The 26,210-nt window shown below is 33.6% G+C and overlaps 1 protein-coding gene across 2 annotated transcripts in view; it reads right to left on the bottom strand.

Moving 5' to 3' along the window:
- inaE (inactivation no afterpotential E) overlaps window positions 1-25,920 on the bottom strand; it is a 61,178-nt gene extending 35,258 nt beyond the window's left edge. For both annotated transcript variants that reach the window (XM_088187073.1, XM_088187063.1), the window contains exons 1-2: window positions 25,759-25,920; window positions 24,853-25,083 (exon numbers count right to left, since the gene is read on the bottom strand). In XM_088187073.1, coding sequence (XP_088043199.1) covers window positions 24,853-24,947 — 95 coding nt within the window. In that variant the 5' untranslated portion in view covers window positions 24,948-25,083; window positions 25,759-25,920. The remainder of the gene's footprint in view (window positions 1-24,852; window positions 25,084-25,758) is intronic.
- Between the last annotated feature and the right edge of the window lie 290 nt (window positions 25,921-26,210).

The raw sequence follows: 26,210 nt of genomic DNA, 5'->3' as shown, positions 1-26,210 counted from the left end.
AACGGTTAAAATTAATCAAGAGACATTTAGACAATAGGAGATAAAAAGTGAAAAATGGTGACGTTTATTCTGGCGAAATACGGAGTTCCGCAAATTGAGGTCGTTATTCATAATTTATTACATACGCTCGGTAGAGGATTTGTATAAAATGTGTGTTGGTAGACTATATAAAGAAAAGCGCTTATGCACAACCGAAGGGTTAAAACAAAAATATACAGCGTTACTTAAAAAGCAAAAATATTATAAAGTTTTAAATTTAATAGTACTTTTTCTTGTGATAAATGGAAGTATTGTTTTTGTTATGTAATTATGTTTCACATAAAAGATTCGCTATTTATCAGTTATTCGTATTTGAATTATTGAATACCAATCAGCAGATTGCACTTTGAAGCACTACCAATAGTGATAAAGCTAAAAGAAAACATGGGGTTCTTTTTGCTTAGTAATTCAGATATATTACATAGCACATACGTATGTACTTGTACGTATGTAAGAAGCAAGTGATGGATGTACCAGAGGTCCAAGGAATGTGAAAAACACTTTTGATATACAGATAGTATAGTATTATTATTTATCAATTTGTTTGTCTCTTGTCAATCTCACAAAAGGAACACTAATATGATTTTAAACAAGATTGCAAATATCTAGTCTAATTATTTTTGAGCCAATACACAATAACATATATGTAATATAATATGTGAAGGTTTCAGCCACCTGCACAATATCATTCTAATTCAAACAGTCCATTCCAGACATACTCGAAAATGTCTCGAAAGTAAAACCCACATAATATTTTTCACAACAATGAAAGAGAGATCTCGTAACCAAACACTTTAATTATCGCACGAACCACGCAATATTACATTCTCCCTGAGACATTAATCACTCATAAGTACTGCTGATAAAACTACTCTTTTTAAAAAAAAAAAAGAATGCTAGCTAGACAATACATTCTACCCTGCGCATATTGCTATTGTTCTTTTACCCTTAGGTTACCGATTGCCGAAGTGACTATTTTGTGAGTGTAACCAAGAATCGATCTTTATCTGCAATTCACCAAAGCTAACTTGAACCAGCATTAAGTATCGCAAGAAAACACCACGACAATCCCAGTCGTTTTACTGCAATTAAAGCCGACAATAATACAACTCGACTCCCCAGCAAAGACGCTCTACTATATATGTGGTCATTTATATATATTTATAAAATACACTGTTATCAGCTTTTCCTGCGTCTTATTTTGTTTGCAAAGTCACACCCCTTTGACCTCAAAACCTCAAAAATATAATACATATAAAAGGAAGACGCAGTCTGTATATACACATTTATCTATGTATATATGTAGAATATTTCAAATAAAATTTCTCTCTCTAACCATACAACATAAAAAACTACGGAAAAGTTCCCACATGAAAACTTTTCTCCGCACACGTCTCCATTTCGAGGTCTATGTAGATAGGCACTTTACTGAAGTCATCGAAGTGTTCGTTCCCATACGCGAAACGAGATTTCGCATAATCAATATTGGCAGAGGCTGATTTGCAAGTCGAGCTCTTCTTCGCGACATTCCAACGTCTCGCGTCAATCTCTATCTTATTCCCATGCGAACGGCAAGGCTTTCTAGAAAACGTATCGCATATAGCACGCACATGTGTGTATCTTATATTCTATGCACACAAAGCCATTGTGGTTTAGTATCCAATGTGGGCAAATGCCCAGGGCGCTGTTTGGAGTGGTATAAATGTCACGGAGTTTTACAAAAATCTATATCATGTACATTTTGTTGGTAGGAATAGAATTTAAAAGGACATATACATTTATATGTATGCATGCATATGTGTAAGTACCAAGAATCAGGAAATCCCAAGAGTATTCATGAGCGATATATTTCGCGTCGATAAAGATGAAAGCTTGACGTTTATTGCGGAGCAAGAAATATGCTTTTAATAAGGCAACGTGTTATAAAGAAAGGTGATAGCGAATAACTCTCAGATTGCTCGTAAACCACCCGTAAAGGTAAATTGAAAAGATTAATAAACTTCCACAAGAATACTAGCTTTTTAACTTGCGTATTATATTAATTTAGTGGATGATAATAATAGTTTTAAATTTTACATTCCTGGTGCTCAAAACGTATCTACCCCGAACATTGCACTGTTGAGTATAGTCGAAAAGAATAATTAAAACTTTCGTAGGCGGATTGTATTATTATATTAAGTGACTTCTAACAATGCAAACTATATTATTATTATATTTCATTAATGTTTTACGATGTTCACATAAAGATTTCATTTGAATATTACAAATACCACCAGCCACCCACTTTCATTAGAGCACTGCACCGAGATGTGTTACATCATCAGATTCGAGGGTGCAATTTTGGAAGCAATAACCCTGCGACCCTTTTTCGCAAAGTGCAAGGGGATCCACCCTTGCTCTTGAATATTTTACGAATCGGACGCAACTTTAGATGCAGCTAGCCTCATTTTCTCGGCCGGATTGACACTTTTCCTGCCTAATTGAGAAGCTGTCCGAAATCCCAGAAGAAATCTCTCCGAAAAACACCGCGGTCGATATTTGGCGAACGGGGGATGGGCCGGGGGTAGTTTCGAACGCGTTGTATCGAATTATACGGACCATTTCACGCTGACGGGATTGTCTTCTAAAATAAAATGTTAATTTGGTACCCCCTCGCGTCGGCCTTAAACGTTTTAATCTAAAAAAAATGTGTTTTTTCAACTTAATCTAATATATGGGTCGTTCGAACGTTTAATTTGTCGGAGCTAACCTAACGTTTAATTCGTTTAAAAGGTCAGACGTTTAATGCTCTGTCTTGGCGAAAGAAAACCAACGAACCGAAAAAACATGATCGAGTTTTAGAACGATAATTAAATTAAGAATCTTTAACGTCTGATATGTATTTATATTCAAATTAAATTATATTAATGAGACACTCTTTTTAATCTAACAGAAAATCACAACATACAACTCTTTTTAATAAAGTTATTGCTACACACATTTCCTTAGAGCTTTTCTCGATTTCAGAGAGCTTTCACTATATTCTAATTTAATCTAACCTTTAATGTATCAAAACGAAATTACACAGCGCGTACTTTCGCATTCTGGATTGAAATATATTGCGCGGCATCCTCGTACATTACCACATCCCAGCAGGAAACAATAAAGGGACTCTCACACGCCATTCCCTCTTCAACCGGAAGTTAACCGCAAAGGACGACACGGTTCATAGACAAAGAAGTCCATAGGCGAAGCTTTCTATTCATCTAACCTCCCTCTTTCACTATATTAAAAATAAAATCGAAAAGTAAACCCTTAGATGATCTGTTTTCTATATTTAATCATATATATTACCTGGATATTTTTAATATTATTTAACGATATTTTTCCGGGGCTTTGACATGCTTTATTAAACTTTGGTTACTAAGGCCTTAAGCAGCCAGTTCTCGTTCAGTAGTAACATATAATCAACTAAGGCCTATTTGGTTTTCGCTTCTGTACACTGCTAGTCGACCTCCTACCTGGGCTGTCGCGAGTGACAGTCGCAGCCTTTAAAGTAATGATATTCTCTAGCAAAACTATTCAATTTAAAACAAAACGACTAAATAATGAATAAATGGAAAAACTAAGGATTATATTTGGAACAAGCAAGAGTTTAGTCAAACTTGCACCAAGCGGAGCTACGTCGAAACAACCGAGACAACCTTTAAAAAAACATGAAAGCAGCCGTTTTCTTTTGAGCGATAGAGACAATCTTAAAAATCGCAAGAAAACATCAAATTTTGCTGCGAAAAATGTCGATTTTTACGTAATTCAATTTGATAATTTATCAGTGATTCGCATACTATATAAAAATTTTATACATATTAATATTCAAACTGGATTCTTATATTGGAATCCTTGTAACAAAAATTCTCTCATGAGTGAGAAAATCTAGGAAATACTCCTGATACAACTATATGAAGGAGTTCGGTTGTTGTCCTTTACTAAATCCTAGCGCCTATTTATTAGGAGCTTTGGATTTTGATTTATATCTATTTTTTATTAAAAATAAAAAAAAAGATTTCAAGTACACTTTGCGGAATATAAAATATTTTGTATAATTAAAGGGTTAGTTAAATATTCACAAAAAATAACCATTCTTTTTGTTGATGAAAAAAGAAAATAACAGAAGACCCAGATTGGATTCCTGTGACACTCTAGAATGAGCGAAATGCTCATCGAAGCGACGATTATCATAGCTCACATACTGACGAAGACTTTAGTAACTCAAAAAAATCTAACAAGACCTTCCAAGAATCTGAGATTGCTAAGCTATCAAATAAGAAGCTAATAACAAACTATTTCGAATACTCTATGAAAGTCAGTATAGACTATATATATCGACCTAGGTTTTAGAATCGAGAGACCGTCTCCGAAATGTACGTGAAGTGACGCGCACGAAAACCGTGTTTCTAATACACTAAAGCCTGCTGACATTGATTATGGGTATATTTATGAAAAAAAATAGCTATACCATTCGAGAAACCGGAATTTCCGAAGAATAAGTTCATAACAAACTATGTGGAATGCTTTTTGAATGTCTATATAAATTACGTCGACCTGGATTTTATAATCGAGGGAAAACGCGGACAAAAACCGTGTTGTTGGTCCACTAGCGATTGTGAACGTAATTATATAAAATATCAGACAGTAACAATATCCACGCAATCTTGATCATGTATAGCATACTCATTTTAATTTGCTTGCAATAATTTGAATATATATCTAAGGCCGTGTAGTGAAAAATAAAATAATTAAAAACTCAATATAAACATACTTGAAATTGATATCAGAGTTTATATTAGCTAGACGGGATTGAGGTCATTAAAATCGCAAAACTTTTCAATGAAATACCAATTCTGTTTTTAAAAAATAAATTCGCTCAAAAGTTGAATCGGGGAGAAATCAATCATCGGAAAAGTTTCGCAGAGAATTAAAACTTTACCGAAAAACAAAGAATCGGAGGAAAAGCGTTCAAGCATAATTAAGCAAAAGGGAATAAGCCTTCAGCGAGATAATTTGCACATAATTACATCCTCATAATTACAATAAAAATAACCTGTAATTTTTTATAAGATTTAAATCACATTAAATTTCTTTGCGTTATAATAACACTTCAAAACATAATTACGGCGGGTAATTTATTACATTGCCGCTTCGAAAACAAATCTGGATGTTATCTCGGAAAACTCAGTCCCTTGAGGGTTGAAATTGCCTTTGGCTGTTTCTCACCTGTCATACAACTTTTTTTTCGCCTTGATAAATCGGACAGGTTCGGTTTTCCCATCGTGTGACTGTTATCAAATATTGCATCTCATAACAACCATTTTTACCCGCTCGACACGATCATATTGCCTTTAAAGCCATAAGTTTTGCATATTGGCAAAATTATTAATCATGTTTGCACGATTTTTATTGATTGGTATGGTGACAGAGGACCGATCGAGCTGTTCTCTTTGTGCTAACTCTATAAATAAAGTTCACCTCTGACAGTAGCGTCCAGTGCTGAAAATAAACGCGGAACTTTTATTTTGTTAACTGATTATATACAATGAAGCGCTCATATCATACGTTCGTTCCTATCTTGTTAACATTTTATATTTAAAACTGGTTGAAATGATTATAATTTGACATGTTCCCTTATCTTATTTCCTGTTTGCTTCACTACATTAAAATAATAACGCTATAGTGAACCGTACTACAATTACTCATGCTATTAGATCATAATATTGCTTTGAATCTATTTAAACTTCTCAAAAATTAGTCACTCTGTAGAAAAACGTTGAGCTTTGAGCGTTGACTCAACGTGTAAGAAAAACAAAAAAAGTTTTCACGCTACTATGCATTTTATATTTTTGTATATTTTATTATTATTATCAGTATTGTAAATGCTGCAATTATTTAAGCGTGGCATTAATTTTAAATCTTAATACCAGTATTATTGTCATTTTATACTATCGATCCTTTTTAGCCATAGCTAGAATGACTGTATACAAATAATATTTCAAGAACGGAGGATTTTAAATCCATTAGAAATTTCCACATCCATTAGTGAATTTGCTTAACCCAAATCCATAAACTAGTTTTCTATAGACGATCGACTAGCATTCTCATAAAAGAATAGCCATAACCATAAGATTTGGTAGAATTAAAAAATATATATAAAATGATTAGATAATCTGAACAGTATTAAGGCATTCATAAACATTAACTAAAACAATTCTACAATATTTTTAAGAGTGTAATGCCTGCACTACACTCTCTGGAAGTTGACCAAGGTTGGCCAAAGACAGAGAATATAGTGGGTAACTTCGATCGAGTTCGGTTCTGCCCACTCTAAAATCTCTCGGAAGTTGTCCGAAGTTACCGAGAACGGGAGGTAAAGTGGGGGTAATTCAGTCGACTTGGCCAGCTTCGAGCGCTTCCGAACATGGTCGGCAAACGGACTGAAGTCAAAGGAACCGAAGTCGGAGCTGCTTTTTTGCCCTTTCGCTCTCTCGCGTGTTAAGTAACGACAGTGAGAGAGAGATATGGTTTTTCGGAAATTTGAGATAGAACGTGTAACTTGAGATAGAACAGGTAAAATTGCGATTATTTGCCACATTTTTCGATCGCGCGCAAATATGCCTGACTGAAACTGCTGTCCGGACGTATTTCACGACCGCCGTCCGGACGGCATATTAAATTTATGGCAGTGTGGCCGCTACTCGAAAGTCGGCGACCTCGGCCGACTTCAGTTGAACTTCGGTTCGGACTACTTCCAGAGAGTGTAGTTCAGGCATAACGTTTAGAAAATAATAAATAAATAAATAGTTTTATTTATATAATATAATATTTCAAGAACGAAGGATTTAAAATCTATTTGATTTTTTTATTTGCATTACTGAATTAAAACTTGCAAATTAAAAACATAAAATGTTTAAAATATTATTAGAGCATTCGTAATTATTTGTTAAAAACCATTCTTCATATAACTATTTTATATAGCAAATATATTAATACAATATATTACACAATTTTCGACCCTCTTTTCCCTACAAATGTTTATGTTTAAGTTTCAACAATGAGTTTCAATAAAGATATGTTACCATAGACTAACAAATTTACGAACACCTAAGTTGATCATGCAGACCACAACATCAAGATATTTTTTTATTAGCTTCGAACCATACGCCTAGAATAAATAATCATGGTCTCATATCCATTAATTATCCTTGTGCGTATCTTTTGACATTATCAGATACAATAGAGTAGTCGGTGCTAAGCAATATTGCTATTGGTCTTAAATTAGCCTTCTCTCCTATTCATCCAAAAACCCGTATTATAGATAAAGAACTAACACTTAATTATATCATATCACCACTCACTCAAACACTCACAAACTCACTCGTCAACGACTTTCGAACATCATCAAGACATCACAGAATTAATCACGAAAAACCAGAGACTAGAGAGACTGAGAGCCGCCCCAAAATAAAATCTGCATTTTTATTGTATATTGATAAAAATAATATATTTTCATGTATATATATATAACAGCTATTCCGTTATCTAACTGGCTGAATAAATTACGCCAATTTTCATATAATACAAACAGCAAAATATTAATATATTCCGAGAACGAATGATCCTAAATACATTTGTGATTATTAGTTTTTAAATTTTGTAAAATTAAAATTGCAAAATAAATATAAAATGATCAATATGTTTGAATAGCGTTAAGGATTTTTTATACAATGCCTAAAAAGTAATCCTAAATATATATTAATTTAATGCGTAATTTGTCGCTTTAACTAGAAAACAATAATACTTATGACTTTCGAAGGACAAATTTTTTCTTCATTGGTATGATATCGCATATTTGAGAGGATTAGAAAGTACTGTTAATACAAACCGAAATTTAATTGGAATTTCATCATTATTAAGTTTTGAAGCATCGCCATTCCGCAAATGATACTCTAACTATACTTTTATTAGACAACAACAAAAAGTCTGTTTCTACCCCGATTCGTCACATTAGCCAGACGAACGTAAACGGGAAGTACGTTAATTTTATCTAGCTCCAAAAAAATATATAAGCTCAACGTACTTCCGTTTATAACTTTTAGCACTTCGCTTTCTACTTGGAACAAACAAAAGCACTAAGCGGAGCAACGCCGAGTATCAATACCGAGAAAGCAGCCGCTTCCCCCTTCCACGTCAGACTTTTGAATTAAATATATTGTTAAAACAAATGTTAAGCCAAATTTACATATTTATCTACAAATTTAAAAAATGTATAAGCTGCTTTTTCTAAAAAAGTACGGTTTACGTTTATTTTTTTTATGTTCTACGTCTATAAAAAAATACACAATAGAGATATAATAGTAAAGTATGTTGTATATATTTTTAATAAAATATACCATACGATGTTTTCGCTTTTTTTATATTACTTCTCAATTTTATATTGATATATGCATGTACATAGCGGTATTTCGTACACCATAATAATCTTCCGGCTATACTTTATTTCTTGGACTAGATCCAACTATTTTTATCCATTAGCACTATTTTTCAAGCTTTGATAATTATATTACTCTTTTATCTAACCAACATGTTACATTTGCTTTCATCCCATAACATTGTTCATACTACATGGTTATAAACAGTGTACGCGTCATGAAATTCATTTAAAATTTTAGATTCATAAGAAATACTAAATTATTCGATTATCAAGCGTTTATATTAAGACTTTTTATAGCAATATTTCAAGTGAGAATTAAATAAAGTACATCTAAACAGAATTTTGACCAATAGAAGAGCGCAAAAAACAATTATCACTTCTCAGAAAGCAAAAATTCACGTCAAAAGCAATAAAATCGTGTCGGCGCCGTCGCAGTGGGAACGCTCGTTACCGAGCGTTCCCACTGCGACGGCTCCGACACGATTTTATTGCTTTTGACGTGAATTTTTGCTTTCTGAGAAGTGATAATTGTTTTTGCGCTCTACTATTGACCAAAATTCGGTTTGAATATACTTTGATTAGCCCCCTTATATTAGAAGTACTTAATAATATCGGTAATGATAGCTAACATATATATATTGTATAAAGCCGCGTCAAAAAACTACAATCTGTCCCTTTGAATAATAATGTTTATTGTGAAAGTACTACCTAGAAAGTGGGTGCTTTTGAAGGCAATGTTCCGCTCTTTTTATTTATTGTATATATGAAAAGGGCTGAAGGAACTTATACCTGAAATACATCAGTACATACATCTCAAACAACTGTAGTTTAGTTCAGATTCATTATTTGAGGTCTATATATTATATATACTTGCTATGATTTTTTCCATAGACTAGAATTTATCCCCTTACCCCTCCCCTCTCGGCTGGCCTGTACGTGATTTGTAGTATATGGAATAAAAATAATACGATATCCTTACAGTTATAAGTGGTATATGGTTGAATGGTCGGTGCCAAATACAAAGGAATGTGTTGCATTTTTCCTCCCGCGTGTTTCTGAACCATCAAAATTTTACATTTATTGAAATTAAAGCGTTGCCGTTAACGATTTTTGAACCTAAGAATTGAATCTACTCTTCTAGACGATTTGGAGACTACGGCAAAAACAAACGCCCGCTCCCGGCGGAAGAATGAAGTAACTTATTCGTGCTTAATAAAAGCGAAACAGTACAATGACCGTAAATTTCAGTTTAAGTTTACAATAGCTGACCTAATTCAACTCAATGTAAAGGCCCACTCCTTTGTTTTCCGAACACAAACAACTCAAAGTTTCTTCGAGAAAAATTACTGAACCCTTGCATACATTTTTGATGTTTCCATTTAGAATAAATCTGCATGAAAGCACAATTCAGTCGAACCATAATCACCCAGATAGACCCATAAAGACGAGCTTTATGCTCGGACATAAACGTTATCCGCAATACAGAACCGTAAAACGTACGTTTCATTGTATCAGTATCGGACGAATTAATTACCGAGTTTACAGACCACCGGACTGCCGTTGATCGACAGATGCCGTTTAATCTGCGCCATTCTAGACTAGAAACCGACATGATTAATGGGCACACAATATAATTCAGCCTACGCGGATTAACACAACAACTAGGCTGAATAATTTAAGAGGTCCTTCGATCGAGACACTTCAAACGAACGCAGTAAACGAATAGTCCTTTATGGGATCGGCGTATAAGACTTTTTCGCGACTCGGTGAATTTCTCAAAGGCATTATCGGAAAGTTCGTTCGTCCTCGAGCACTTTTGCCCATTTACGGATCCTTTTTTATACGCCTATAACTTCAGCGGCCCGAAGTAATCCTGAAATATTGACCTAGTGGAACTAACACATTCGCACAACTATGGAGCTTTATATCTGTCTATGAAAAGATATAAGCCGATTTATTCATTAAAAATATGACATAATAAGTCGGTGTGAAGTTCTTTCGAGTTTTAATTGCACAAGTTTCGGTCTCGTCGAAGGGCAATGAGCAAAAAATGCGGGAGCTTTGATGTAAAATTTTCGAGTGTAAAATCAACTTAAAAAGTTATTTGGCTGTGTTTTTAAACAAGTTTTGAAGGGAGTCGAAAGTCGTGTCGTTTATAATTTCTTTAATAGTTTTGAGGAGTTTATTAAATGTTTCGTTGTTTAGGTAAAAGTGTGGATTCGAATACAACTATAAAAATATTGCGGGAGAGGCTTTTAAGATATATTGAAGTTAATTCTAAATATAAAGTTATCCTTATATTTAGACATATATGTTAAAACTGAGAGCTATAAATCTGAAACAGAGGTCACTACTAAAATTTCGTGAGCCGCAATGGGACACAGGAGTCGGGAAATTTATTCGGCTGGTCCCGATTTAACGTTAACTGGTCATTAAAATGCTATTTATATTACAAAAAAGGTCGTCTCTGAAAACTTATAATGAGCTACAAAAATATTACGGTACATCTTTTAGAAAAACTCTTCCAGCTCCAACATTTGAGGAGATTTAAAATGAGTTTTCTGCCGAAGTTTACTTAGCAGTGCTACTTAAAAATTTAGAATGATACTAATAAAATTTTTTTTTAATAATAATTTACCGTTTTATAAATATAACTTAAAATAGTGATTAGAGAAATATGTTTGTATATGAATCTTCGGCAGTTGTATTTAATATTGATTCAAAAAACATATACCTTTTTTTATTGCGTGTATTATTAAATCCCGTAAAAAGCAACAATCAAATGCCAAACAACAACACGATTGAAATCATAATTTCGGAACACCCAAGAATTTCGGCAGAAGCTGCACGAATTTGATAGATTGCGAAAAATCTTTTTTGTTTTAATTTTTATATAATTTTCATATGTATTATAAAACATTTTTGAATTCTTCAATATTTTTAAATAAAGTATTTAATATATACAATTTTATTTTATTTTATTTATAGTAATTAACAATTTTGATTTCGCTATTTTTGACTAGGATTAATAACATTTGGCATTTGTTTCGTTATACCGACTAAGCATTGAATTTTGGTCACAATATAGAATTCTTAAGCACTCCTATAATATTTGCTAGCAAAATCAAATATGTCACTTTTTCGCAAAATGGCGTCAAATTTAAAAACTTAAGCACTCATAAGTCCTACATGAAAGTTCGCTAAATAAAAAACGATTAGAAGCTAAACCTGAATCGATAAAAAATATTTAAAAAAATAGTTTTAGAGCTTTCTTCAAAACAAGCTATATATTAGATTGATTGGACCCCCATGCAAGCTTTTATGCGATTTTTAATCATTTTTAACGAGATTACGATTTTTTTATTAGACGCTATTTTGAAACAAGATAGTGGAGCAGGCTGCATAAGGAACTTTGCCAAGATTTTTACAAGAACTATTTTTGGAATTAGTTTCGTGACAATATCATTAAGACAACGGCAGTTATCGGTCCACAGTTGTCAAAAACTCACATAAATAACAAAAAAAAAATGTTTTTGCGAATTTGCGATTTTTATTGCTTAGCTGCCATTCTATAACAATACAATGGATCGCCTGGCTAACAAACTTAGCCGAGATTTTTGAGATTTATTTTCAGAAAAAAGTTTCATGACGACATGATACTACATAGTATACTCAAATTTCGCTATATCCCATATATTAAATTTTCATATTTATTTTAGCTTCAGCTCATAATGAATATCATATATTTACTTTGATAATGCTGGATAGACATTTCCGACTGTTCGCCTATCTCGTATCTATCATTGCTTTTTGACCCATTTTCTTACCTTCCGGTTTATAATAATAGTACAGTGGAACCTCAACTACAGCATTTTTTTTAAATTGACTCGAAATACGAGCAAAAAAAAACATATCGCATATTTTAAAAAATTATCATTAATCGTAGTATGTATTTACTATCTCAATTTGCATTAATTCATTTCAATTTTCCCCATTGAAATGGATCAATGAGATTTTAATTTATTATGGGGAAATTGATTTAACATACGAATAATTTGATTTACGAGCTCCGTCACGGAATGAATTAAACTCGTAAGTCAAGGCACTAATGTATATGTATTTTATTTTATTGTTAAGTTGGTCATCGCCAGACAGTACATAGACGAAGAAGTCGAAAGTTTATATTTTTTCTATGACATATTATATAGTATATTTTTTAATTAATAGTCTAAAAATGCCAAAAAGAAAGTATATATTTTCTGATGCTTTAAAAAACTTAATTAAAATGGAAAAAAAAATATTTTACAGGATGTGAAACTACCGATTCCATTATAGTTTTAAAAGCAAAAATGCAAAATCCATTCGTTTGCAACACAATACGACTTTCAGCGTTTCCAATGTATTGTTTCCAAAGCACAAACACACACGGTGTGTTTGGAAACAATGTCCCGTTTAATTAACGCCAATATAAAAGCACAGCACGTCGAATCAAGTTGTTTGTCGGGGCAAAAACAACCTTATCGGCGGTCCGAACGGCCGGGCATTAAATTACCAATTAGGCTAACGAAAGCCGCTCTGGGATCTCCCAATTTGACCGGCGAGAATTGTTTTTAATATTTGCATACTGAACAGCGTCACGTTTTTCTCGCGGTTTTCCTTCGGGCAGGGCAGGGCTAATCGGTCGTTCGCCTCGGAACAAATCCAATTATCGGATTTTCAACCGACGCGTGATAGACTCACCTGTCCTCCTACCCTAGGCGGAAATACGCGAACGCGGCACAAAAGTTAGTGGACCGAGTCTATAAATTTAGCCGTGGCGTGCGTCCGGCTTTCCCCGGATATGTGTCGTGTTTTAGGGCGTCCGGAGAGCACCCATGTCCGGGAATTTTATGTGTTTTGGAAATTTGAAAGGATTATAGGATTTAATTCTGACAATATTATTATCAAAAGGGTCAATCGCACGCTGTGTAGCAAATAAAATGTAATTAAATCATTAAGGATACATATTTATTTTAGGATCACGTAACAGCATGATAGATCAGTGGTATAAGTCGATGACTATATCCTGAAAGACCCGAATGAACCCCAATTAATCTGTAAGATCAGAATTAATGTTAATTATATAACAATTAAAATTCCGATCGGTTTGGTTGAACACCCTTAAAGTTCACGTCGTTTCCAGTTCTCAATCGTCTGGCCAGATGATTTAAATCAGAAACAGACAAATTGTTACTGTCAGATCCGACTTGTCGTCTCATTCCATTGCATTATGCAGCAATTTTTTGGGCGTTGCTTTTGTAGTCTGGTCCTTTTTGCAACTGCTTCGACTGTAAATGGATATTCACTCAAATACGCAATCACTTACAAAAACGACCAATTTCATCAACAAAATAAATAAAATTTAAAGTATTAAAATTATTTCATAAAAATATTTTCAACTTTTTACGACAATTTTCGTATTTACTAAATAACATTTGCCGGCACGCCAAAGATACAAAATAAACAGTTTCAGATAATATATAATTTGGATTCTGAAAGTTTTATATATGCGATATTTTTAAAAACAGTAAGATGTTGAATTTTCATTTAAAGATTATATATCAATTCAAGTTATAAGTCCTAAAAATTTGCATGCTTTGGGAGAGAAAATAAATTAAGAAAAAAATGTTAGTTTTCCTATTAAAAAATGCATAACACATACATATTTATTTGCATTTAAAAAGTAATGTTAAAGGTTTATGAAATAAACATGAAAATATCTACTATAGTATTGAGCCAGAAAAAATGGTTGTTTATCTAGTTTTTTTATACTATGTTTCGTTCTCGCTCTTTTATATTTTTTTATATTGCATCTATTATTATTTAATATTATAACTATAATTATATTTGTGCCGATGCTAGGAACAGATAAAATTATTTCCAAGCACAGTAAGATAAGGGGTGACTCATCAATGATTTTTTATAAGTCATCTAAATTTTTAATATTTAGGCTTAGAGATGATATGCGATAAGGAATATCAAATCATAGTCGCAGAATAATCAGTGTGGGGGAGCAAGGGACCCTTCTTGAGTTAAAACCCAAAACCCTTGAGGGGAAGTGACCTCTCGGGCTGGCCGTTTGAGGTAGAGCGCGAGGCACTACCTAGGACAAACAAAACATAACAGAGTACGCAAGCAGGGCCAAAGGGCTCGGCCGCTCCTGGGGTCCAAGGGCCAAGGCTGCGACTGAGGCAGTATAAACACCCTTCGTAGACCTCAACGTAGGATGAAACTCAACGCATGCAGTGCAATGCAAATGCCGGCCAACCAGCGTGAGCACTCGGGAGAAATACTAATGCATCTTCAATAACATACTTAGTACTACGGGGAGTGGGTGACCAACTCACCCAACCGTCACAAGCTAGGTGCCCACCCATAAGGGTTGGACTCTTAGGGCCTAATTACATGCAAGCAATGATTTACTTCTGTATTACTTCTGTAGTTCGTATCTCTAAATCTAATTTCTCATTATATCTTATTGAATGCATAAATACTGAAATAAATACACAAAGAAACATATGTACGTATAGCGTGCGTCGCTCACGCCACTATGTGAATCGTATTTCAGATATATACGACGTGGACAAACACCACTCTCGCGCAAGCTCAGCGCATCGCGGTTCGTATCTCGAATCTAGGTTCGTATGTACCGCTATATACCGATATACTAAATTATTATTTAGATGCAGATATTCTATGATTATTAGGGAATCAACGTGTCAATAAAAATGTATTATAATATCACGCCGATCGACACACGTGCTTCCATCGCTTTATCAGTGTAGCCAGCGTAGCTCCAGAGTGAAATCGGGCCCCACAAATGTTCTGCACAATTTTTAGTTATTATTTAAAAAGTATTATAATGTGTCAGGAAGAAACAAAATCATAAAATAAAATAAAAAAATGAGTTATGTTGCAATAATAATAATATATGAAAAGACGCTTTTCGAATCGAAATAAAGAACTGCCTTTCAGAAAATAGTAGCTTGCTGATTGAAATTATAGTGAGTAATATTCATTTGGGAAGATTTGGTTCCAGAAATCCCTTCTTTTTGCCAGATAGTAGAGCATTAAAATAATAATCGCATACTTATAAAAAGAGTCCATGAACTTTTCCATTACATTTTTTAAAAAATCTATCTTTACACATCGCCTCGAATTTGCCTAATGGCTAGGCGAGGAAAATAAGAGGCGAAATCGGCAAAGTTATCTACCCGGAAGAGAAGAAAAAAGTTAGAGTCTATCGAGTGTCTTTGATTGAATTAGTTCGGCGCAAGTTGCGGATGATGGATGAAGTTTCGAACAAACCGTGAAACTTGCTAGATGACTGTATCAAAGTAGGTAAACGTTCGACATATATAATAAATTAATAAGTATTATGTAATCCCATAAAAAAAATTCTAGTCGCCTAGGTTACGGGAATAGGAATAATACGAAGATTGATTGTGGGTGTGAGATAAGTCTCAAAATAAAACCACACCAACGAGCTCGTAAATTATTTGACCGAAAATTCAGGACATATTAGTTAATGTACACATGAGATTCACAATGGTTCGACGTTCAGAATTCAATTATGGAGCTCTGGGCCGTTGCTAAATTTGGGTTCAACTGAATAACTAATTGCATACAAAAATATGTCTATTGATTCGTTCTGAGCCTTATGTAACGCTCACTGTACTTATATTATTAGATTATCGAATAGTATAGTAGATTTATATACTCGAAGCATAAATATGCAGATTTGAGCGCATGACCTACATATCCGTAATCTCGTATTAAAATACCACTAAAGCAGAGTAAATAAATTATTTATTATACGAATTAACATTCACTTTAAATTAAGCGTTAATCCTGGAGCTTAAAAGCTCACCTTACTTTACGATCAAACTTAGTTTAAACTGAAAGTTGTTAATCTTTAATGATCACGTAACCGCTTCAAATCGTATAAATATCCAATCTCAAACCTAACCAACGGAAAACCCTTAAACAGTTTATATTCAGTCGTTGAAACGGATACCCTCTATTATATAGACAAAACACAGCCAACTAATCTTAAGAGCTATCATTAATATATTCATATACTTTATATTTTCAGTGATCCATCAAAGATTAATGACGACATATTTAGTTATAAGTTGAGCCTTTTATTGACTGTTACATGACTAAAAACGCACAATTTTATAGATCAGTATCCAAAAGACGCATATATGCGTAGCCCGACGCGAACGTGTTTCTATCTGTTAAGTGTATTAAAATAGGCATACACTGTTTTGTTACCATAATCCCGCAATTTATTAATAAAGCGACTATTTTCTGTGCAAATAAACTGACAAGATCACGGTCGTAGACACAAAGCGCTCCGGAGAGAGGAAAGTGGTAACATTGTCCCATGGGCTAGCATTGTTTCCTCACTCGGGCGCTCCTCGACAATTCATAATTAGACATTTTCTGAAAACATTTCAGACCGGCTAACCAGTGACGTCACGCGACGGGGTCAAACCGAATAATTGCCAGACGGGAACAGCCGCCTTTGAATATTTAAAATTTCAATTAACAGTGCTGCAGGGGTGCAACGAACGAAGAGCGGGGTCGCTCCTGGAGTGGACTTCACACAAACGTGTAGATTGAAGAGATGAATGAGTGACTCTTCTCTAAATTGTGGCTCGAGGACGCGGATAAACGGCACGCGTAACCCACTCGGCGTGAACTCCACTTCAGATGTTTCAAGCTAAAATCTCAGAAAAACAACTTTCTATCTAGCGAAAGATAATTAACCACAATAATTTAATAAAAAAATTAGTAGCCAAATAAGATTTTGTGAGTCGAATCTTCAGAAATGTAGAGTAAAATAATTTGAAGTTGTCGGCTTTGTAAGCAAAATTTATGGATAAATCCATAACCTTTTTATAATAAAAATGTCGCATTGAATAACAAAATGTATGATATTCGATTTTGCTTGTGTTGAAGTGGTAAAGTAAATAGTAATTATTTATGAAAACATCACAGTACTAAAAAAGTTTTGTCCTCGTCTCCCGTTTTTAATCAATAAGCGCCGCGAAGCGAAAATTCTCGCCTCACCAATACAGCGTATTAAACGCTATCTCTATCCAGCGTATTTTTAAACCTCTACACTTCTATAGTCATAAGATTTACATAATTTATTTATAAGTAGGACTGCTTGGGCTGTTTTATTTAAAATATAAAAATATAATATATATTTATAACTAAAAATATATTATAGTTTTTATATAGTATATAACTAAAGAAATATTATATTTTTTTATGTATAGTATAACTAAAGATATATTACACATAAAAATAAAATATAAATGTTTAAGTCGTATGTTACTAATAATAAACAATAATTACGTAGAATACCATATTATAATTTTTTATAGTAGTTTTTAAAACCCCTAATGTGCCTAATTGCAATTGATCACCCAAAAAGTGTTCAGAGGAAGGACGTTAGCGCGTAATATATAGAGGGCTTACGTTTTCAGGCCCGACACCGGGGCTTTGCCCTTGTAAATAATAACCACGTCAGCTATGACAAATATAATTATAAATGCTTTCCATAAACTAATTGAATCACTAAAATTATTATAGAAGTATAACCTAAAGCTCAAAAACTTAAATATACAGGTTTTTTATCATTATGACAAAATGTTATAATGTAAATAAAAACATAAGCTTAAAACGATTAAAGAACAAACGTTTTAACGCAAATAGCTCGAGTATATATCAATACAATCATCTTTGATGATCTCATCGCTCATTAAACACACACGTAGTATACACATTACACATAAACATCATTGCATACTCGTTGCACAAATAGTTAACGCGATAAATTATTTTCCAGTGAAATCATACGATGATACAAACTTCGCACTATTTTACTACATCGATGGCAATTATTGCTATAATCTGTGTACGCGATAATGCCTAAAGTAAATATCGACGTTTTTGCAACTACAGTTTGAATATAGATGCATGGAGCGTAATTGAACTTCTAGTATCGTGTTTTACTTGACATTTAACCGAGAAAAATGCGAAGTCAAGTGTCAAGAAAAACATATATTCATGCATATGCTTGCATTATACATGCATATCAACAATTGCGTTATTATAAAATAATGCTTTCTTAAGTAGTCAACTGTCTTGATACTCAGGCACGAAATAGTGCATATAAAGCATTTTTCTCTCACTCTCTCTCTTTCCCATTTTCAACTAAGATAAGCATCTCCGCGTCGTTAGGACGATAAGGACATAACTACATTTGATACCGCCCGGAGCAAAACGAGCAAGAGGCGTTTGCCTCAACAACCTTCGTCCCCTAAACTCGCGAAGAGGCAGAAAAAACTAAAAGCGGGTGACGTCGAAAGATACATACACACCCTTGTTGTATGCATGTGCTATGTACCACACCCTTGTGGCAATAATAAATCGTAAAGTGTTTAATCTAAAACCATTAAGACGGTTGGCACGTTTTCGTGCTGCAACGACAGGGACTAATCTACCGTTGAAATATGAGGGCGACATTATTATATTATCAAGGCAGCTGCGCGCTAAACAATTTGCCATATTATTATTCAGGTCTCGGTATTTCCCGACTCTAAGTGGGCATTCATAATAATGCGGATAATTCTGGATAAGTGTCGGGTGTAAAAGAATTTCTGGTTAAAATTTTCAACGAAACGGCCGCGTGTCGTAAAGTCGTTGAGCTTTAAATGTAATCGAGGGTTGGTATCTGGGGTTTGGGTCAAGGGTTTGAATTTCAGTAGCAAATATTTTAATCTGAAAAATATCTAAGAAATAAAACAAATACTTGTTATTCACAAAAAAATAATATAATCATAAATTGTTGTTTCAATAAAGGCAAGGCAATGTTTGGATTAACAAAACATGAGTGAAATCGGTATTTCAGAACACCAAGAATTACATAATCAATATTTTCTTTATTCAAAAGCTATAAGACATTTAAAAAAATACTGATACCCATGCATCGAATTTGATTGATGCACCTTGAAACTTCAACTACCTAAAGTAAATGAGCACATAAATATGTACAGCTCTTCATAGCTATCACCTAAAGCATATTTGTGTTTGGAAATCTCGTTAAGAAGCTGGATGGCTCATTCATGAAGAGCTTTCTTAAGCGCTGACGTTCTAACCGCGACGGACAAGAAGGACGCGATCGTGACTATATGGCAGCTGAAAGTCGCCGAGCATCGACGGATTGTCGAAACCACCCTTTAGTAGCTTCATAAAGTGACTTATTAAATAGACGCTACGCCGAAAATTCAATGAATTGTATCCCAACGCTCCTGGCAAAAAAGACACTAGGATACAAATACGGTTTTGTTAAATTCTCTCAAACAACAAGAAGCATTCTAAACAATGAAGCTATATATATTCGAGGAAACTACGAACTAGCATATCACACAAACCGCGAAACGGCAAAAAAATGTTAAAGTGACGCACGCTCCGCATAACGAAGCCGAGCATCTTTGACGCATGATATACATTATTAAACTGCATATTAACTGTAACATATTTATTTATCCCTTTAACTATCACCATATATTGGCATTCTTATGCACATGCATCAGTCCCTAACTTATCATAAAAGTCTTACAAATATTAAGATTTTACATAAAAGTAGGCAATAAAAAAAATGGGAAGTATGTAGGGATTTCAATAATAATATTATAAATCTGCATAAGACAATGGTTTGTCTAAAAAAATATTAGAGGTATCAAGCAGAACGCCCTGAATTGCACGTAGACTAGCGAAAGCCATCAATACCAACAACCAACATGTTAAACGAGTGGTATAAATTGCTAATTATTGACCTGAAAGATCTGGGTTTGAATTCCAGATAACTTAAGACAAGTTCAATCAAGTAACACATAATTCAACGACTTGTTCAAAAGCTAGGCACTTTGAATTTGGATGCAATGGGCGGCAGCCTGCTCTGCCTGTGCGTAACGCTACCGCTGTATTGGACTAATGAATTTATATCAGCACGATAGACAAGTAGTATCAGTTTATGACTATTGACTTGAAAGACTTGGGTTCGAATCCCACATGGAAAATAGTGTTTTTTATTTTTTCTATTGTGTCTGAGAGATTGGAATTAATGAGTATTATATAATAATAATTATATATAATATCATCATGATTTAATAAAATCGAGCTAAGTTTAACATTTTATATATTAAACATTCTCTAATAATAAGCTATTTCCGTTCATAGAGAATATTTTATTTGCATTAAAAAATATCACAAAAAGTCCTTAAGCAATTTTCTTTATAAGCTTTAAAAAACACTAACGACCACGCATCGAATAAACATTCTCTAAATTATCCTTTGTAATTATTAGACGGTCGTCCAACGTGGAGCCTTGTCAAAATAAACTTTCACAAATGAGATGATTTAGGAAGTGGAGTTAGACCCTAATGTGATTGGCTCTGAATTAGTTCTGTATTTTATTCATTGAATATCCCTCGAAGGACCAGTATAAATCATAAATAATCCACCGCCCTATACTGACACCTACTTTTCTGTAGACATTTTAATAAATTATATACGTTGTACAGTATACTATCCAGCAATCCCGAAAGGTAAAGATCGTGATTCAAAATTTTAGTTTAAACTAATTTGTACCTGTTGAAAGTATGTCACTATTTTCACAACACCACATGGTAGACAATCGTTTCCAGCACGCTATTCGTTCGTTTTGAAGCAATAACTCTTGCTGAATATTCATTCCGTGATGTATAATCGACCGCTGCGATGGCGTGCAGCAGTTGTACACAAATCCTCTCGGCGAATTAGACGAAGCATCGCCGAAAACTCCTCGAGAAACTTTTTCAAGGGTTCAAGACCGTTTCGTTCCTTTCAGCGCGCCTCTCGTAAAACTCTAGACGATGATAGCGTTCCATTTATTCTTAGCTTCGTTAATCCACCCTCAGGATTTCTCCGACATAATTAAGACAAAGTAACGATGGGCAAGCTCTCCATTCAGTTTTTTTGCCCATCTTTTATACACACACACTAGTGTATTAAGAACGCCGAAAAACATACATACAGCCTAGTATTTCTTTGAGTGTGCTAATTAAATTGCACAACTTCACAAATTGCTACTCAAAGCAAGAGAAAACAGAGTACTCATTATAACTTATTCAATGTCGTTCCTTAGAAAATTTTTGACGCATGGAATCAGATCGGCAAACTTCAACTGATTGATAGCAAAAGATTATGAGTAACTTGCTCGATTAATTATGAAGTTCCGATACACAAAATCGCTAAATTTCAGGTGTTTTAAACTCATTAAAGTCACATCTGCCGTTTTGGAATTAATCACGCGAATGGTCGATAACGTATTTATTATCGTCTTGCATAACGACCCCCATAAACACCGTCGCCCCATAACCGACGTCCCCATGGGGTAATTTCAGCTTCGAGCGCCACGCTAAAAGCTTAAATTTTGCACAAGACCTGCTTTTTTATTGCTTCCTCATAAATTTTCATATAAGTAACAAATATCAATACATACGTATTAAATCAGTGGTAGCCAAGAATAGATAGATAGCCCGCGGAAATAAAAGAATAAATAAAAAGTTTACAGAAATGGAAATAGTTGAAGAAACAATTAAAGAAAATTTTAATAGAAGTGAAGACTACTACTGTGTAAAAGTCAACAGCCAGTTTTACGAATTGAACATAATCATAATAATAATATTGCACTCAAATGTTTGCATAACCCTGTATTATACATATATTATGTATACAATCGCTTCATAACAGCTACCGAAGCATTACTTCCAAATATAGATTAGAAAGTGGCGTTCGTGGATTCTACTTTGTGCTTTTTAAAGTGCTGGAATTTTGGCTGAAGTCCAAAGACCGATTCGTATTCCTATTGAAGAAACATAAGTACGTCAGTTATTGAAACCACAATAGAGATCAAAGTTTTTGATGTCGAAGGTTACCGCTCTTTTCTGGTATAATTATCTTGACAGTTGAATAATCCAGTGCCCGTTTTTCAGATCTTTCTATATACGTATATCCTCTGCTTATCGCCGAGAGATAATCGATTAACTCGGTCTTTAATCCTCGCTGGCGTTTTGGTTTCAATCGCTCTTTTGAAACGCAGTCGGTTTATATTTGAAACTATTGTTTCTTAGCACGCGATCAGACACAGGGTTAACCAACTTTTGGGGGCTTTTAATGCATATAAAAAACTATTTTAATGCATATTGTGATTCAATAGAGAAAATTCACTTGAAATGTATTAACTATTTTTTTATAGTTTTTTTTTGTGTATATAGTACTAATAATAACAAAAAAATATATGATAACCAGCAAATACTCTCGTATAGTGAGCTCTGGCGTCATGAAATTTGCACAGCTGAAATTATTAGCTACTATGCGTCATATTGCATAGTATAATGTAAAAATCATTTAAATGGCAGCTTGTCATTGCTGGAAAACAGTATTTTTTCTTTATATATAACGCCACTTAGTACCAGCGCTCTTCGTCGTGCTACGACAAGAAATTATTACATACTAAATATATATTTATATAAAGCATTACTACATACAAAATTCATGAGCGATATATAAATAATTATTTTAAACTTTAATTTTAAAAAAATCCGTTTACCAGTGATAGTTTTATGTGTACAAGGATTTACAAAAAAAAATAGGATTTTTTATTTTTTTGATGGTAGTCAAAAAAATTTTCCAAGATTTTTAAAAGATTAATTTTTCAGAAATCTGATTTTCAACAGATTTTCCTCAAATTTCATTATATCCAACATAAATGACAAAAAATGTAAAAAAAATATTTTACTCAAATTTGTATTATACAAGTATTTGGCATTTATATATTTTTCTCTAGACCTTTTTAAAAAAAGGTGAAAAACTGGATAGACGCCATTTTGAAAATAAATGATGGATCAGAATGACTAACGAATTTAGCTAAAAAATTTATAATGCTAATTTTTCAGAAAAGTTTCAGGGAAATCCAATTAAAAAAATGATTTGCCATATATACATAAGACCGTTTTTTCTTGAAAAAATACTTTTTTTTTCTAATAAACTACTAATTCCCTCAAAGAAATATTATTTTAAGGCAATAGTTAATTAATCGCAAATATTTTGATCTTAATTCTTGAATCTTTTAATAAAATGAAAATTAAAAAATATTTTTACTAATAAATTGCCATTTTATTATTTATTCACGCAGTGAAAATTTTTATAAAAAATAAACTTACATATGATAATACCATTCCAATTTCATTCATCACTTTTTATCTAATATCTAGCTGATTGACCTTTACACGTCGGTATTAAAACGTTATCTGCAAATATTAATATGTATTCCACTTTGGGCTCCATTACTTCAACATTCTCCAAAACATAAATATTGGAATTTATGTTTTAATTAATTCTAGCTATTCTTAAAACATTTGTAATAGTTTTGACATCACTATACAAATATGGTGCTCCATTGGCTGAACCAGAAGCGACTGCTTTCTCTAGACTTCGAATATGTCATATGGATCGATTCAGTGTAATCTGCACTGGATGCGAGTTCATGTATGCGTATCAATTAGTTATAGGCAGTTATATTTGTTTTAACGGGTGCTTTTGTGTCAGGTTGTATAAATTCAGTTTCACTAACTGAACGAAGAAACGGTATCTCACTAACAGTTGGGTAATGGCTATATTCAAAATTGCGCACTTTATTGCATGTTTAATTATGCGCGTCGTTCACAATAAATCCCGTATTAGTGTTATTATCCAATACTCCTAATAGGCAAGCTGCTAAAACGCATTTTTTTTTAGAAATGCAAGAAACAACAAAATATTTGAACGGATCTAATACAGGTCCCTATTTTCGAATATTATGAGTAAAATTTGTTCGCATTCAACTTGAACACGCCTGGTATATCGTTACTCATTCATCGTATGGCGGAGCTCGACTTTCGACTAAAAGTTTCAGTCGGAAAATTTACTACCAAAACGTGATCGTATATTATTAAAATTTCAAAGATATCTACGTAATATGTGCACAAGCGCGTGATGTTTGTATTACTATAGATATCAACGCATCTCTATAATACGGGCCATGTGCGTTGAATTTTAATCGCATAATGCATAGGGGTCGTGACGTCACAACAAAGTGCCGAGCAGTACGCCTTGCGGTGATCTCGTTTGAAATGTGTTTTTGTTGGACATTAAATTATTTTTTAGCATGTTACGGATATATGTATTATATATATTATTTATGTACTCACCATAATATGTGTATAGTGAATAGGATGGCGCCGGGCACGACCAGGTCGTCGGAACCGACGGCCCAGCGCCGACCCAACACCACCAGCCCCGGCATTTTCTGGTCTACATCTGCTGCTGAAGGCTCTGCTTATCCTCTATCTGATGGCGATCTCCTCGCTTGCAGCTTTCTTATTCAAACACATCAAAATCGAAACGATCTGGCCGATTATGAACGCGGGAGATTCATCCACCTGTGCGAAACGAGTCAGATTATTTATGGCATTTATCAAATTCATTTAATCTTATCTGTTATAAATTTAATATTTTGATTACGCAATATAGACCACGATTTCAACTAAATATTTGACTGTTATTGTATTTTTCTATAATACTTAAAAGATTAAAACTTGTACTGACTTTTTCCATCAACTGGGAAATGTATAGTATATATAGTAAAACATTTTTACCAAATTTTTTAATGGCAATAAAAATAATGTCACAATATTGGTGAAAAAAATCAATTATGATGTGAGTTTTTAACATATGCTACAAAATAAAACAGATGAAATGCAAGTAAAAAAGTCATGATATATATTTAAAATATAACATATTTATTATATCGAGTCGACACGCGCTATAGATAATAAAGGCCGCTTTTTGCTTTGTTTTGCTCAAAACACAGACGCTTTATCAATTAAAAATAAATATGTTACAATCAGCGATTTTTAAACGAGCGATTTAAAATGACGTTAGGGCCAAAAAAATAAAATCGATTCGAAAGTTATGAATGAAAACGAGATGCGTAAATGCTAAACTAACGTATTCGATATCTTTTACATTCGAGTTCGCAATCGATCAGTGCGTAATGTGGATGTGGAATATGGGGGGCTGTTTTCACTGAATGAACTTATGATTTTTTCACTCACGATGAATGAAACACGACGCGGAATCGACACATTTCGCCCTCGTTCGAACCTCCGGCGTTGTTTATCGATCGAATGACATGTGTTTATAATCCGCGAAACGTGCGTAAGCCCGCGCAACAGACACTAACAACAAACGAACGCCACGAAAGTCGCGGGACGACTGAATCCGAATAGCCTGAGCGCTTGCGTCGAAAAGCGATCGCTCGCCTCTTCTTCTTCTTTTCACCCCTAAATTCGAATCGCGCGCTCATGGTCGATAAATACCGTCTTATGTGCCTTTATCTGTCAAACGACAGTATTTTTTTAATCAGAACTTTATTAAATAATTAAAGTAAAAATAATATAAATAAAATTCGCAAATACATAAATTATTATTTTTAACAAAAAGTATAAAAAAGTCCCTTCTTCCCTCCTCCCCTATTTTCTTTATATCTTTCTATCTCTCTTATTTC

The sequence above is a fragment of the Plectrocnemia conspersa genome, unplaced genomic scaffold, assembly GCF_051122295.1.
Source record: "Plectrocnemia conspersa isolate PC_06_02 unplaced genomic scaffold, ASM5112229v1 ptg000001l, whole genome shotgun sequence".
Lineage (NCBI taxonomy): Eukaryota > Metazoa > Arthropoda > Insecta > Trichoptera > Polycentropodidae > Plectrocnemia > Plectrocnemia conspersa.
This window is presented reverse-complemented; position numbering and strand designations above follow the sequence as displayed.